General features: G+C 63.1%; 3 protein-coding genes across 3 annotated transcripts; all 3 read left to right on the forward strand.

The window, feature by feature from the left end:
- Positions 1-1,717: 1,717 nt before the first annotated feature.
- On the forward strand, positions 1,718-4,740 carry LOC116831530 (BICD family-like cargo adapter 2). Its single transcript, XM_032791617.2, has 5 exons — positions 1,718-2,005; positions 2,379-2,495; positions 3,356-3,502; positions 3,585-3,767; positions 4,354-4,740. The coding sequence occupies exons 1-5, from the start codon at positions 1,718-1,720 to the stop codon at positions 4,558-4,560; spliced, it is 942 nt and encodes a 313-aa protein (XP_032647508.2). The 3' UTR covers positions 4,561-4,740.
- Positions 4,741-5,890: 1,150 nt separating this feature from the next.
- On the forward strand, positions 5,891-7,514 carry LOC142046711 (BICD family-like cargo adapter 2). The gene is made up of 2 exons (XM_075064756.1): positions 5,891-6,008; positions 6,594-7,514. Exons 1-2 carry the CDS (start codon positions 5,898-5,900, stop codon positions 6,771-6,773), a joined length of 291 nt encoding a protein of 96 aa, XP_074920857.1. The 5' UTR covers positions 5,891-5,897; the 3' UTR covers positions 6,774-7,514.
- Positions 7,515-10,163: 2,649 nt separating this feature from the next.
- LOC116831522 (ras-related protein Rab-35-like) lies at positions 10,164-13,179 on the forward strand. The gene is made up of 6 exons (XM_075064630.1): positions 10,164-10,188; positions 10,768-10,818; positions 11,230-11,353; positions 11,673-11,797; positions 12,194-12,318; positions 12,945-13,179. Exons 1-6 carry the CDS (start codon positions 10,164-10,166, stop codon positions 13,068-13,070), a joined length of 576 nt encoding a protein of 191 aa, XP_074920731.1. The 3' UTR covers positions 13,071-13,179.
- Positions 13,180-14,439: the final 1,260 nt, after the last annotated feature.

Here is a 14,439-nt window from a genome sequence, read left to right on the forward strand (position 1 = left end):
TTCTCCAGACTCATGGAGGGGTGTAAGGGCTGGTTGGTTGGAGAGAAGGAGGGCTGGGAAGCCCGGACTCCTGGGCTTCTCTCCGGCTCTGGCAGGGGTGGGAGGCGGTTGGTTAATTGCAGGAGGGCTAGGAAGCCGGACTCTGGGTTCTCCCGGCTCTGGGAAGGGGTGGGATACCGGCCCGGTGGCAGAGGGGGCTCCGGGCTCTCACGCTCCAGGGCGGCCGGCGTGGTTCCCGGCCAGCGCCTGAGCTGCGCCCGTGCGCAGACTCCTCGTTCTGCTCCAGCAGCATCTTGGCCCAGCTCGGCGGGCCAGCAAACAGGTCGGCTCTGCGCTGCAGCAGCACCCCCAGGTCCTCGGGGCGGGTCCCCGCGCCCCCCCGCCGCTCCGGGGGAAGGGGTAGAACCCCTGCACAGCGCGGGAGGGCCGTCGCGGCGGGGCCTGCCATGGCTGGGGGCCCGGACGTCTGGGTTCTCTCTTCCCCCCAGGGACGGAGAGGGAGGGGCCGGAAACGCCTGGGTTCCTACCTGCCCAAAGAGGGAGGGGGCGGGTTTCTGGCCCCCGATAGGAGTGGGGGGGGAGGCAGGACCCTGGGTTCTGTCGCCCTCTGGATCGGAGCAGCAGGTGCCGGGGGCTCAGTATCCTGTTTATTTCCTGATTCCTCCCCCCGCACCAAGGGGCCGGCGCAGGTTGAGCGACACCTGCCACCTCCTCCTCTCGGCCCTGCCACCATTCCCTCCTTTCAGCCCTGCCCCATTCCCTCCCTCCACCAGCCTGCCTTCCACCCTCCTCCGCCAGCCCTGCTCTCAATCCCTCCTTCCACCCCTCCTCTGCCTGGCCCTGCCCCATTCCTCCTCCCAACAGCCCTGCGCACCATTCCCTCCTCCCAGCCCTGCTCCCATCCCTCCTTCTACCCCTCTGCCAGCCTTGACCCCATCCGTCCTCCTCCCCTCCTCCACCAGCCCTGCACCCATCCCTCCTTCCACCACTCCACCACCCTGCCCCTTCCTCTTTCACCCTCCTCGCCAGCATCTGCTCTCCCACCTCCTTCATCCCCTTCCTCTGCCAGGCCCTGCTCCCATTCCCTCCCCTTTCCAGCCGCTGCTCCCATCCCTCGCATTCCTTCACCCTCTGCCAGCAATTGAACGTTCCCCTCTCTTGGACGCTGGCCCCAGTCCAGCCTGGGGGGCACTGGCTGGCTTGGAGGAGGCAGGGAACGGGGCATGGGGCGGTTCCCCTCTCTTGGACGCTGGCCCCAGTCCAGCCTGGGGGGCACTGGCTGGCTTGGAGGAGGCAGGGAATGGGGCATGGGGCGGTTCCCCTCTCTTGGACGCTGGCCCCCGTCCAGCCTGGGGGGCACTGGCTGGCTCAGGGGGGACAGGGAATGGGGCATGGGGCAGTTCCCCTCTCTTGGGCACTGGCCCCAGTCCAGCCTGGGGGGCACTGGCTGGCTCAGGGGGGACAGGGAATGGGTCATGGGGCAGTTCCCCTCTCTTGGGCACTGGCCCCCATCCGGACTGGGGGAGACTGGCTGGCTCAAGGGGGCAGGGAACGGGGCATGGGGTGGTTCCCTTGGGCGCTGGCCCCGATCTAGCCGGGGGGGCACTGGCTGGCTCAGGGGGGCAGGGATGGGGCATAGGTCGGTTCCCCGCTCTTGGGTGTTGGCCCCGATCCAGCCGGGGGGGAACTGGCTGGCTCGGGGGGCAGGGAACGGGGCATGGGGCGGTTCCCCTCTGGGGCCAGGGGGGCTGCCCAGGGCTGTTTTCACTTCGCTCCCCCCACCCCCCAGAGGCTGGAGCAGGAGAAGTATGAGCTGCGCCGGCGGCTGGAGTCGGGGGTGGCCGAGTGGGAGACGCGGGTGGCAGAGCTGGAGGGGGACCTGGCGGCCCTGCGAGCCCAGCTGGGCCACCAGCGGCTGGAGCAGCAGGACACCAGCCGGGAGAGCTCCCAGGTGGCACAGGAGCTGTCGGAGCAGAACCAGCGCCTGGCCGAGCAGCTGAGCCAGGTCAGCCCGGACACCTGGGTTCCTTGGAAGGGGAGGGGGGCCTAGTGGTCAGAGTGGTGGGGGTGGGGCTGGGAGCCAGGACGCCTGGGTTCTCTGGGAGGGGAGGGGAGGAGTAGGTAGTACTGGCTGCTCGGACATCCCCTCCATATCCCATGATCCTATTGGGCTGAAATCCCTTAAGCGGCTCAGGATCCTGGGGGGGGGAGTTGGGGGGGCAGGCGGTGAATTTCCTGAGTGGGTGGGTTTAAAGGGCCAGTGCTGGGTCCCAGGGAGCCCCCCCCATCCCTCCCAGCTCGCAGGTCCCTGATGCTGTGTCCCCAGCTCACTTCCCCCCCTTGTCCGTCTGTCCGTCTGTCTGGCCTCCCCACCCCAGGCCTTCCAGCTGGAGCAGCGGCTGCAGGATGAGCTGATGGCCTTGCGGGTTGAGAATCGCAGCCTGGGGATGAGCAGCGCCGAGCACGCGGCCCGGACCCAGAGCCTGCAGGCCGAGGTGAGATACGCACCCTCCCCTCCAGGGGGCGCTGGCTCTGGTCCGGCCTCAGGGCGGGGATTGGCTTGAGGGGGGGGAATGGGACCCAGGGCCTCTCCCCTCCAGGGGGTGCTGGCTCTGGTCCCGCCCTGGGGCAGGGTCTGGCTGGCTCAGGGGATGGGGGAGGACCCAAGGCCTCTCCACTCCAGGGGGCAACAGCTCTGGTTCGGCCCCAGGGTGGGGATTGGTTTGCTCAGGGGATGGGGGTAACAGGGCCCTCCCCCTACCCCGGTCCGGCCCCAGGGCGGGGATTGGCTCCGGTGTGTGGGGGGGAACGGGACCCAGGGCCTCTCCCGTCCAGGGGGCGCTGGCTCTGGTCCGGCCTCAGGGCGGGGATTGGCTGGCTCAGGGGGCAGCGGGGAACGGGGCCTTTCCCCTCCAGGGGGCGTTGGCTCTAATCTGGCCCCGGGTGGGGATTGGCTGGCTCAGGGGGCAGGGGGAATGGGGCCTTTCCCCTCCAGGGGACACTGGCTCTAGTCTGGCCCCAGGGCGGGGATTGGCTGGCTCAGGGGGCAGGGGGGAATGGGGCCTTTCCCCTCCAGGGGGCACTGGCTCTGGTCCTGCCCTGGGGCAGGGTGTGGCTGGCTCAGGGGATGAGGGAGGACCCGGGGCCTCTCCCCTCCATGGGGTGCTGGCTCTAGTCTGGCCCCAGGGCGGGGATTGGCTGGCTCAGGGGGCAGGGGGGAATGGGGCCTTTCCCCTCCAGGGGGCGCTGGCTCTAGTCCGGCCCCAGGGCGGGGATTGGCTGGCTCAGGGGTCGGGGGGAACGGGGCCTTTCCCCTCCAGGGGGCACCAGCTCTGACCCATCTCTCGCTCCCCAGAACCTGATGCTGCAGGAACGGAAGCTGGAGCTGGAGCGTCAGACCCGGCAGCTGCGGGAGGAGACCGAGGCCGTGCAGGGGCTGGTGGAGACGCTGCATGAAAACCTGCTGCTGCTGCGCCGGGAGGTGCACGAGAAGGAGCTGCAGGTACGGCCAGGGGGTGCCGCACAGCAGGGAGGCTCGGCAGCGGGGGGCTGTATTAACTCTTCATTCATCGTGTCCCCCCCAGGCCCAGCAGCTCCGGGCAGAGGCAGAGGAGCTCCGAGTCTCCAACAGGTGGCTCCAGCGCCGGGTAAGGGAGATGGCAGACGAGATTCGTCTCCATGACTCAGATGCCTCGCTCGCCTCCCTGCAGTCAGAGATTGAGCAGAGCGGTGAGGGGAGCCTGGAGCAGAACGGGGGGCCTGCTAAGGTGAGCAGAAGGGCTCCTGGGGGGGGTCCCAAACATCCTTGTATGGGCTGAGGTATGTTCCCCTCCATTAAACCGGCATAAGTCTTCTGTTGGGAAACCTAGAACCCACTCTATTGGTGAGCCTAGCCACTACCCAGAAACCCACCCCCCATGCTGAGAAACCTAGAACAAACCCAATTTGGGAAACCAAGAACTTTCTCTTTGGGGGTGTCATAGTCACCCAGAACCCAATGGTTGTTGAGGAACATAGAACAAACCTGATGGGAACTCAATAACCTCCTCTTCGGGGTGTATGTGTCACCCAGAACCCAATGGTTGTTGAGGAACCTAGAACCCCTCTTGACCAATAGACAAAGTACCTAGAAACCCCAAAGGGATGACGGACATGGAGCCCTCCCTCTTTGGGGCCATAGAAATTATCCAGAATTCATCCATCATTGGGGTACCTAGAACCTGCTCCTTTGGGAACCTAGAAATTGCCCCTCTGAGCACTGGGCAAGGGGGTCCCTGTCTAAGCAGTTCCCATGCTGCACCCTAGAGGAGGCTGCATCTAAGTGCCAAAGCTGCTGTTCTTGTGTTGGGTTAGCCCCTGGCCACGACCGTCTCTGATGCTGCTCCTGGGGGTCCGAAGACCCCAGCCCAGGGGTCGGAAGAGGAGGGTGAATGTGCTAAACGGGTCTTGGCTCTGACCCAGCTGGATCAAGACCTGCTGAGACAGAAAGAGGTAGAGATACAAAAACTCCATGACCAGGTGAGTGTATGGGGGGGTTCTCCCCAGAGTGGGAGGCCATAAGCGGGACCCCGGGTGGGAGGTATGCGAGTTGTCACGGAGTCCCCAGGCGATGCTCTGGAACTGCTCCCCACCAAGCCAGGCAGGACTCTGGGGAGCCTCCTCTCCCTCGGAGCAGACTGTCTGCAGGGCAAGAAGCTCCCACGGCTTCACCTCCTGGGTCTCTCCTTGGAGCATTCAGCATCCTCTGCCCCTCTGTGCACTTCCCCCAGCGAGTCTGCCCAGGCGGGGTCCCTGGGAAGCACAGGGCTCCGCACCCCCACTTGCAGTCAGACGTGACTCTCAGCCAGCAGTAACGCAGAGGTTAACTTCGATAACAGAACATGGCCTAAAACAGAGCTTGTAGTAAGCGAGACCGGACCCATCGCCGGGTCCATTCTGGGGCAGTGAGCCAGACCCCCACACTGCCCTCGAGCCAGCTCCAGCTAACAATGCCCCCCACCCGCTCTCTCTGCTCACCCCCTTTCCTGCCAAGGAGGTCACCTGATCTCTTGTCTCAACACCTTCAGCTGGCACCTTGCAGAGGGGGGCCCAGGTCGCATGCAGTTGCTAGGAGACAGAGTGTCCAGGCATTAGGTGCACTGCGCTTTGCTCGCGCCAATCACACCCCCTTATCCACCACCTAGATATTAAGAACTGCAGAGGGACACGAGGCACCAAACACATATTCAACAAATTAAGACATCCCATTCGTAACGGGGTCCCCAGCAGGGTGCTCTCACTGCCCTACCCCCCTCTCGGCCCACACTGACCCTGCAGCACGTGCAGAGGGCACCTCGGGGACTGGCCGAAGCCAGAGACGCCTCTTCCAGAGAAGTGATCGCGACAGACCTCACTGGCCGTGGCGATCGGCGAATCAAGCCATTATCAAGTGAGACCCCCCCTCACCACCTCCCCCACAGGCCAGCCCAGCCCCCACCCGGCCGGGGCCTCCTACCTAGAGGAAAGGCCCCATCGCCCCTTCCCCCATCCTGCCCAATGCACCATGGGGAAGAGAGACCCCTTGTGTGCACAATGGTAAGCCCCAAACTGACAGTCATCTCAGGGAGACAGGGCTGGGGGAATGGGTGCGGGGGAGTGAGGGGAAGACAGGAAGATCATGGGAGGGAGCGGGGGAGACAAGGAACGGAGCAGTCTGCGAGGAAGGAGGTCCTGGAAGGGGATGGGTGATTGGGAGTGGAGGCTGATGGGGAAAGGAGATGGGCTGGAGGGAGAGGAACGGCGCAGGCTGGCAGGAGGGGGCTGATGGGGTTGGGAGAATGGGACTGAGAGGGGCTGTGGGGGATGAGAGCAGGTTGGGGCTGGGTCCACCGCGGCCCTCCCACCGCAGGAAGGGCCAGATGGAGCTGAAGCTGACCCAGGTCTCTCTGGAGCGGGACTCCATGAGCCAACAGCTGCTGGCCGCCATCCGCCAGAAGATGGTGCTGTGCCAGGAGCTGGAGGGCTGGCAGGTGGGTAACGACTCGGGGGGAGGGCAGGAAGGTTCCCCCCAGGACTCCTGAGTCCCTTTTCCTAGCTGGTAGAGGCCCTAAATAGTATCCTGGACTCCTGGGTTCCTACCTCAGTGGTTAGAATCACCACGACTCCTGGGTCCCGTCCCCGGCGGGTAGAGCCCCCAGCACAGTGACCCGGACTCCTGGGTCCCGTCCCCGGTGGGTAGAGCCCCCAGCACGGTGACCCGGACTCCTGGGTCACGTCCCCAGTGGGTAGAGCCCCCAGCACGGTGACCCGGACTCCTGGGTCGCGTCCCCAGTGGGTAGAGCCCCCAGCACGGTGACCCGGACTCCTGGGTCGCGTCCCCGGTGGGTAGAGCCCCCAGCACGGTGACCCAGACTCCTGGGTCCCGTCCCTGGGGTAGAGCCCCCAGCACAGTGACCCAGACTCCTGGGTCCCACCCCGGTGGGTAGAGCCCCCAGCACGGTGACCCTGAGTCCCATTCCCAGCTGCTACAGTCTCAGGGACTGTGACTCGGACTCCTGGGTCCCCTCCCCAGCCTGTGGCTATGTTCACCTCTGTGCCCCCATTTCTCCCCCCAGGATGACATGGAGTTCATTATCAAGCAGCAGCTGAAGCTCCAGCGGCAGCAAGAAGGGATCCACACATCCCCCCTGCCTCCCTCCAGGTCCCCGGTGCAGGCCAAGACCTCGCCTTTCTTTCGGCGTGGGAACAGCGCCCCAAATGGCACCAGCTTCCTATCGCTCTTCAAAAAGAGCTGAGACCCTGGGGGCTGATTCTGGAGATTCTAGGGGGTGGAGAGGAAGAGGGGTCAGGGTGGGGTGAGTGGACACAAGACACCAGCACCAAACAAAGGAAGCAGCCAAGCCAGCTGGTTACTGAGGTGCCAATGAGAGGAGTCTTTGGATAACTAGCTGCAAGGTCACTCAACAGAATGTTCTAGGTCACTCAACTAGAGAGTCTGTCCAGAGGAGTTGCTGATATGCTACTGCAAGTTCCAGGTCTCCAAACCCTTCCTCCCTCAATTGCCCAAGCTGATGTTCTAGGTGGGTCAACAGAGCCATTCTAGGTACTCAGCCTCTGAGGTTTAATGCTGCACGTTGAACAAGCAAGGGTCTGGCCATGGGCTGTTCTAGGTTACCCAATCCTATCTGATTGGGTAACCTGTAGTAGCTGCCCACAGGGTGCTAGGTTCTCTTACTGCACAATCTGTTGGCTAACTGTAACCAGCTGTATATTCCATATTGACTGGACTAGGATTCTAGATTATCCCACTGAGTGATCTGTATTGGCCAGCTTTATGCTACTCGATATGCCAGGGGTGGGCAAACTTTTTGGCCACATTGGGTTTCTGAACTTGTATGGAGGGCTGGTTAGGGGAGGCTGAGCCTCCCCAAACAGCCAGGCGTGGCCTGGCCCCCACCCTCATCCAACTTTCTCTGCTTCTCTCCCCCTGACGGCCCCCCTAGGACTCCGGCCCCATCCAACCCCCCCATTCCCTGTCCCCTGACAGCCTCCCAGGACCCCTGTCCCATCCGCCTGCCCCTGCTCCCTGTCCCCTGATCGCCCCTGGAACCCCTGCCCCTGAATGCCCCCCGCCACCCCATCCAACCCCCGCTCCTTCTTGACTGCTCCCCCGGGACCCGTGCCTCTATTCAACCCCCATGTTCTCTGCCCTCTGACTGCTCTTACCCCTATCCACACCCCCGCCCCCTGACCACCACCCCGAACTCTCCTGCCCTCTATCCAACCCCCCCATTCCCTGCCCCCTTACCACACTGCCTGGACCACCGGTGGCTGCGGCACTACAGCCGCGCTGCCCAGAGCACCAGGACAGGCAGGCGCACTGCCCGGCTATAGCCAGCCACGCCACTGCCCAGCACAGAGCACCGGGTCAGGCCGCGTCTCTGCAGCCCAGCTCCACAGAGCGTTGTGCCGGTGGCGCAGTGAGCTCAGGCTGCGAGGGAGGAGGACAGCAGGGGAGAGGCTGGGGACTAGCCTCCCCAGCCAGGAGTTTAGGGGCCGGGCAGGAGGGTCCCTGGGGCTGGATGTGGCCCGCGGGGTGTAGTTTGCCACCTCTGGGATATGCAGTATTGACCAAACAGGAGTTCCCTGCTTTCCTGCTGCATAATCTAGGTTGGCCAACTCTATTCAGCTGGAAACTCCATATTGAACAAATGAGGGTTCTAGGTTATCCTATCTGGTTATCCAACTCTTCTCACCATGGCTTGACAAACTGGATGGTGCTGATTAGCCAAATGAATGTTTCATGTGAGCCAATTGAGTGTCCTAGGTCAGGATACTGGATGTGTGAGGATACCCAGATGTCCCTTTCTAAATTGGCCAGTTGGATTCCCTGTGGTGGTAGCAGTTATGGTGCGTGATCCTGGCTGATGTTCTTGGCTACACCATTCACTCCAAGTGGATGCACCGTATTGACAAAGACATGGTCCTACGTCCTATCCTGTTTGGGGTTCTAGATCACAGAACTCACTTCAGGGGGACTCTTCATTGCTGTCCTGCCCCTCTATACTTCCCAATGGGAGGTTTGGTGTCAGCCAATGGACAGTTCTAGATCACCCTACGTCCTATTCTAGATTAACCCCCTCTTCACTCCCTTGCCCGTGGCTGTCAAGCTACCAAGACACATTGCTCATCTGTTTTTTTCAGATGAGGACTCAGGACTAATGTGCATTATGTGCAGACAGAAGGTGCAGAACAGGGCATCTGTAAAAAAAAATCTGCTTCAAGTTTGGGGGAGAGGTTCTAGGTGACTCAATACAAGGCACAAAAGGTGGCTGGCCAGAACAAGAGAAAAGAGGCCATGTAATAACCCTCAGCACTGACCCTTAGCCAGCACCTTCCACTTGATTAGCACTTTAATAACCCTGATTAACCTCTCAAACCAAGCCCCGTAAATTGAGTTCCTAACCTTATCCCCACTTCACACGGGGCAACCTGAGGCATGGAGAGGTGAAGAGACTTGACCAAGGTCACACAGTGGCGGAGAAGAGAACCCAGGAGTCCTGATGCCCAGCCCCCTCCGCTGCTCTAACCTACTAGGCCCTGCTCCCCTCCCATGAATCAACCTCCTAACTGCTACTTGGCGTGGGTATTTCCAACTCAAGCAGCCGAACGTTTGAGGTTCTAGATTCTCTCACACACGCAGAGCAGGGCTCATCCCCCTCCAGCAGGGGGCAGAATATTTTGTTACCGTATCTCCTCAACGTGCCCCATGCACCTTGGGTTATTATATGATCAAAGTTCCACAGAGAACATGCTCCATTACTAACCATTCGTACGGCGCTGACTCAAAGGCGGCCAGTCTCTATTTAACACGCTCGGGCTGTGAGCAGGGATTTTTCTAGCCTGCTGCCTTGTGCAAATATCATGTATGCAGAGCGAGTGTAGAAAGAGATGGTTACTAATCACTGTGTGCGTGTGTGTCATTTCTACAGGGAGCCAGGATGCCTGGGTTCTCTCCCCAGCTCCGGGACGGGAGTGGGGGCTGGTGGTTTGAGCCGGTGGGAGCTCGGAGCCGAGACTCCTGGGTTCTCTGCCCAGCTCTGGGAGGGGAGTGGGGTCTGGTGGGTCAGAGCAGGGGGGGCTGGGAGCCAGGACTCCTGGGTTCTCTCCCGGCTCTGGGAGGGGAGTGGGGGCTGGTGGGTAAGAGGTGGTGTGGGGGAGCTGGGAGCCAGGACTCCTGGGTTCTCTCCCGGCTCTGGGAAGGGAGTGGGGTAAGTGGGTGAGCAGCGATGAGACAAAGGCAGTGGGGGTGGGGAATAATGGTGTCGCTGTTTTCCCTTCAGTCCATCCCACCCCTCCCCTGAGCAGTCTGAGGCTCGAGAGACCAAAAGAGGCCAGGAACTCCTGGGTTTTTCCCAAGCTCTGGGAGGGGAGGGGGTCTGGTGGGTCAGAGCAGTAAGGCGAGCGTCAGGACTCCTGGTTCTCTCCAAGCTACTGGGAGGACGGAGGGGGTTCTGGTGAGGATCAGAGCAGGAGGCTGAGTGTTCAGGACTTACTAGGGATCATCGTCCAGGCTCTGGGAGGGAAGTGGGGGTCTAAGTGGGTTAGAGGAGTGGGGGCTGGAGCCAGACGGCTCGCTGGGTTCTCTCCCAGCTCTGGGAGGGGAGTGGGTCTAGTGGGTCAGAATGGGGGGCTGGAGCCGGACTCCGGGTTCGTCTCTCGCTCTGGAGGGAAGTGGGGTCCTAGTGGGTATCAGAGCCTGGAGGGGGCTGGATCAGCAGGACTCCTGGTCCTCTCTCGGCTCTGGAGGGGAGTGGGTCTAGTGGGTCAGACTAGGGGAGGCTTGGGAGCCAGAACTCCGGGTTCTTCTCGGCGGCGCCAGGACTCCTGGTTCATCTCTCAGGCTCATAGGAGGAGGAAGGGGGTCAGTGGGTCAGAGTGCAGGGAGGCTGGGAGCCAGGGCTCCTGGGTTGCTCTCCTGGCTCTGGGAGGGGAGTGGGGTCTAGTGGGTCAGAGCAGGGGAGGCTGGGAGCCAGGGCTCCTGGGTTCTCTCCTGGCTCTGGCAGGGGAGTGGGGGCTAGTGGGTTAGAGCGGGGGGGCTGGGAGCCAGGACTCCTGGGTTCTCTCTGGGAGATGGGGCGAGGGTGACACTCCCTGGGTAAACACCCCGGGTGGCTCTGGGAGGGGAGTGGTTGGTGTCTGTTTGTGTTGTGGGCGCGGCAGGTCACTCTGGGACCAGGTTGGGGGGGGTCTTGGCTGCTCCCCCTAACCAGCCCTTTCTCCCCATAGGGGTGGGGAAGAGCAGCCTTCTCCTGCGGTTTGCAGATAACACGTTTTCCGGTAAGAACCCCCCCGACAGCCTGGCTGCCCCCCTTCCAGTGCCCCCCTCAGGTCCCCAGCCCCCTTCCCTCACTGCCCCCGATTCCTCTCCACACTTCACCACAGCCCCAAATCCTCCCTCTGCCCCCCATGGGCCCTGTGGTTCTGGGGACATCCCGTGAGGTTCACATCTGGGCTGGAGCAACTGCACCCCTGGCTCTGAGCCCCTCTGCCTGGGATGGACCCCACTGGGGGCGCACTGTTAGGTCTGAGGGTGTCTCAGGGGGTGGATCTTCGCAGAGCCCTGCGACCCCCTCGGCAGGATGGATCATTCGTCTATTTCTCCGTTTTCTCCTTCCTCCCTTTTCTCCTTCCCTTTCCCGGTTCCTTCTCTTCCTCTCTGCTTCCGCCCCCCCGTCCCGCCCCCCGCAGGCAGCTACATCACCACCATCGGCGTCGATTTCAAAATCCGGACCGTGGTGATCAATGGCGAGCGGGTCAAGCTGCAGATCTGGGACACGGCCGGACAGGAGCGATTCCGCACCATCACCTCCACGTGAGCCGGATGCCTGGGCCCCGTGGGGGGGAGGGGTCAGTGGTTAGAGGGGGGAGAGGGCTGGGAGCCAGGACTCCTGGGTTCTCTCCCCAGCTCTGGAGGGGAGTGGGGGCTAGTGGTTAGAGCAGGGGGGCTGGGAGCCAGAACTCCTGGGTTCTCTCCCCAGCTCTAGAGGGGAGTGGGGGCTAGTGGTTAGAGCAGGGGGGCTGGGAGCCAGGACTCCTGGGTTCTCTCTCCGGCTCTGGGAGGGGAGTGGGGGCTTGTTGATTACTCGGATGCCTGGGTCCCATGGCATGTCTCCCCCTCCCCCCCGGGGCAGGTATTACCGCAACACCCACGGCGTCATCATCGTCTACGATGTGACGAACCCTGAATCCTTCGTCAACATCAAGCGCTGGCTGCACGAGATTGGGCAGAACTGTGACAGCGTCTGCAAGGTGCTGGGTGAGTCTGGGGTCCCCCTCAGCCCCCCAGGTCCCCCCTTCCCCCGCAGCATCTGCAAGGTGCTGGGTGAGTCTGGGGTCCCCCTTTAGCCGCACCCAGGGTCCCCCCTTCCCCCGCAGTATCTGCAAGGTGCTGGGTGAGTCTGGGGTCCCCCTCAGCCCCCCGGGTCCTCCCTTCCCCCGCAGCGTCTGCAAGGTGCTGGGTGAGTCTGGGGTCCCCTCTTTCCCCGCAGCATCTGCAAGGTGCTGGGTGAGTCTGGCGTCCACTGTAGCCCCACAACACTGCCCTCCCCTAGGGGATCTGTCCCTTGCCCCCCATCCCCCTACCCCAGGGGACTCTGGGTTAACCCCTGGGGCCCCGACCCCCCGTGTCTGACCCTGCCCCACGTCCCCGCAGTGGGGAACAAGTGCGAGGACCCGGCCCGGAGGCAGGTGGAGACAGCCGACGCCCGGCGCTTCAGCGAGCAGATGGGGGTGCGGCTCTTTGAGACCAGCGCCAAGGAGAACCTCAACGTTGAGGAGGTAGCGGCACTGCTGAGGGGAAGCTCGCAGCGCAGGCAGGGAGGGGAAATCCAGCCTGGGGGTACTGCTGAGGGGAAGCTCCCGTCTTGGGATGTCGGGGGGGTGGGTGGGAACAGTCTATGGCTGGGACACTGTTGCCAGAAGCTCCCAGCACCATGCCAGGAAAGGGGGGGTGGGGCTGCCAGGAAGTTGGCCTTGGCCTGGGCACAGCTGTTAGGAAGTTTACAGCCCTGCAGGGGGTGGGGACGGAAGCTGGTGGGGGCACTGCTGTAGGGAAGCTCGCAGCAGTGGGTGGGTGGCGGGGGCAGTTGCCAGGAAGCTCCCAGCACCATGGGGCAAGGGGGAAGGAGAGGCTACAGGGAAGCTGGCGGTGCCAGGATTGGGCTGGGGGAAGCTGGCGGCGCTGGGATTGGGCTGGGGCGGCGCCGGGGGAAGCTGGCGGCGCCGGGTGCCGGGATTGGGCCAGTTGGGGGAAGCTGGCGGCGCTGGGTGCTGGCCGGGGGAAGCTGGCGGCGCCGGGTGCTAGGATCGGGCCGGTTGGGGGAAGCTGGTGGCGCCAGGGGCCGGGATCGGGCCGGGGGGCACTGCTGCAGGGAAGCTCACCACCCTCTTGCCCTGCCCCCCAGATGTTCAACGCGGTGACGGCCATGGTGCTCCGCACCAAGCAGGAGAACCTGGCGCGGCTGCAGCACCCCGAGGTGGTGAAGATCAACAGGCCCAAGAAGAAACCCCCTGTCAAGAAATGCTGCTGAGGGGCAGGGGCCCCCGAAACCTGGGGGGACCTGAGCCCCTGCCCCCACCCCCTGGGGCAGGGATGGACTGTGTGTATATGGGGGGGGGTATCTGCATCCCCCCCATCTGGGGTCTCCTGGCTGTTGGGGGATGGGGGACTGGAGTGTGGGCATGTGGGGGGGCAGGAGGGGGGCGGTTGGTGGAAGGAACAGAGAAGGGGGAATGGAGGAGACTATTCTGCCCCTGAGGGGGCCTGGGCCCCCCAATTTTCTCCCTGCCCTGCAATCTCCCCCAGGCACCCCATCCCTATCCCTCTAGCCCACTGTGAACGGGAAGATGCCACTTCCTGCCCCCTGCACTTCGGGGGGCACGTGCCCCCTGAAGTCATCAGGGTCCCACAACTCTGGAGTGGGGGAACACATGGGGGTTGCTAATCCACCCCCACTGTGCCCCCATTTGTTTGGGGGTGTCTCCCTGCTCCAGCTCTCCATTCTCCCACAGGGGACCCCAAATGTTCCCCAGTGGGGCCCCCCCAAGTGCCCCTCTGCACTATGCAATCCAACCCTCTTGAGCACTGGAAAAGCAGCACCTGGGAACTGGGGGTGTAGCGAGCACCCCGCACCTTCTCTTTGCCCCACACGCTCTGGGAGCGGCCAGGGATGTGGCCCCCTCTTTTCCGAGAGCTCCCTCCTCTGGGATCAAAGCTGGGGTTTGCTGCCCGGCTCTGAGCTCCCGCCCCATTAGGAACGGGGTGGGGGGCAGCCCCCGCAGGGGGAGCAAAAGGAGGCAGTTCACGAGTGGGGAGCAGCCTCGGATCCCCTCTTGGGGGGCATAAGGGGACCTTGGAATTGGCGTTCACCCCAGCACTGGAACCGGGGGGCACGGCTGGAGGGTGAGGTTGGCCCCCCAATAACTGTGCAATAATCTGGCCACGCCCCCGGGGGGCTGAACTGACACTAACCCCGCCCCAGCCGCTGCCACGGAGACTGTTTGTCTTCAATAAAGACAATTTAGGTATGAAAACACGCCTGATTGCTCTGCCCGGACGCCTGGGTTCTCTCTTCAGCCCTGGGGAGTGAGGTCTAGTGGGGTGTGGCTGAGAGCCAGGACTCCTGGGCTGTTCCTCGCTGTGAGTGCCTCGGTTTCCCCGCACTAGGCACAGGAACCCAGTTAATTCAGATTCATTCCATTTACACTTTGCCAGTCTGCTTTGGGCCAGCCCTGCTCTGGGGGCAGACCAGAGCCAGTGAGGGATCTGCAGGGAAACGGAAACCGGATTCAGCTCGAGGGCCTGGGCCACTGTGGTGAGGAGGCTCACTGCGCTGGGGGGGGAACTCGCTGGGGGTGTCACGGAGGCAGGGCACAGCGCTGGGGGTGGATAGCAGGGGG

This window comes from Chelonoidis abingdonii, chromosome 4 (assembly GCF_003597395.2).
Source record: "Chelonoidis abingdonii isolate Lonesome George chromosome 4, CheloAbing_2.0, whole genome shotgun sequence".
Taxonomy (NCBI): Eukaryota; Metazoa; Chordata; order Testudines; family Testudinidae; genus Chelonoidis; species Chelonoidis abingdonii.

Bases quoted from the DNA above. Each gene is read 5' to 3' on its own strand.
- LOC116831530 (XM_032791617.2), top strand. From the start codon at position 1,718: ATGGGGCGGTTCCCCTCTGGGGCCAGGGGGGCTGCCCAGGGCTGTTTT. The intron at 2,006-2,378 runs GTCAGCCCGGAC...TCCCCACCCCAG, and splicing joins TGGCCGAGCAGCTGAGCCAG to GCCTTCCAGCTGGAGCAGCG. The intron at 2,496-3,355 runs GTGAGATACGCA...CTCGCTCCCCAG, and splicing joins CCCAGAGCCTGCAGGCCGAG to AACCTGATGCTGCAGGAACG.
- LOC142046711 (XM_075064756.1), top strand. From the start codon at position 5,898: ATGGAGCTGAAGCTGACCCAGGTCTCTCTGGAGCGGGACTCCATGAGC. The intron at 6,009-6,593 runs GTGGGTAACGAC...TTCTCCCCCCAG, and splicing joins AGGAGCTGGAGGGCTGGCAG to GATGACATGGAGTTCATTAT.
- LOC116831522 (XM_075064630.1), top strand. From the start codon at position 10,164: ATGGGGGGCTGGAGCCGGACTCCGG. The intron at 11,354-11,672 runs GTGAGCCGGATG...CCCCCGGGGCAG, and splicing joins TTCCGCACCATCACCTCCAC to GTATTACCGCAACACCCACG. The intron at 12,319-12,944 runs GTAGCGGCACTG...CCTGCCCCCCAG, and splicing joins AGAACCTCAACGTTGAGGAG to ATGTTCAACGCGGTGACGGC.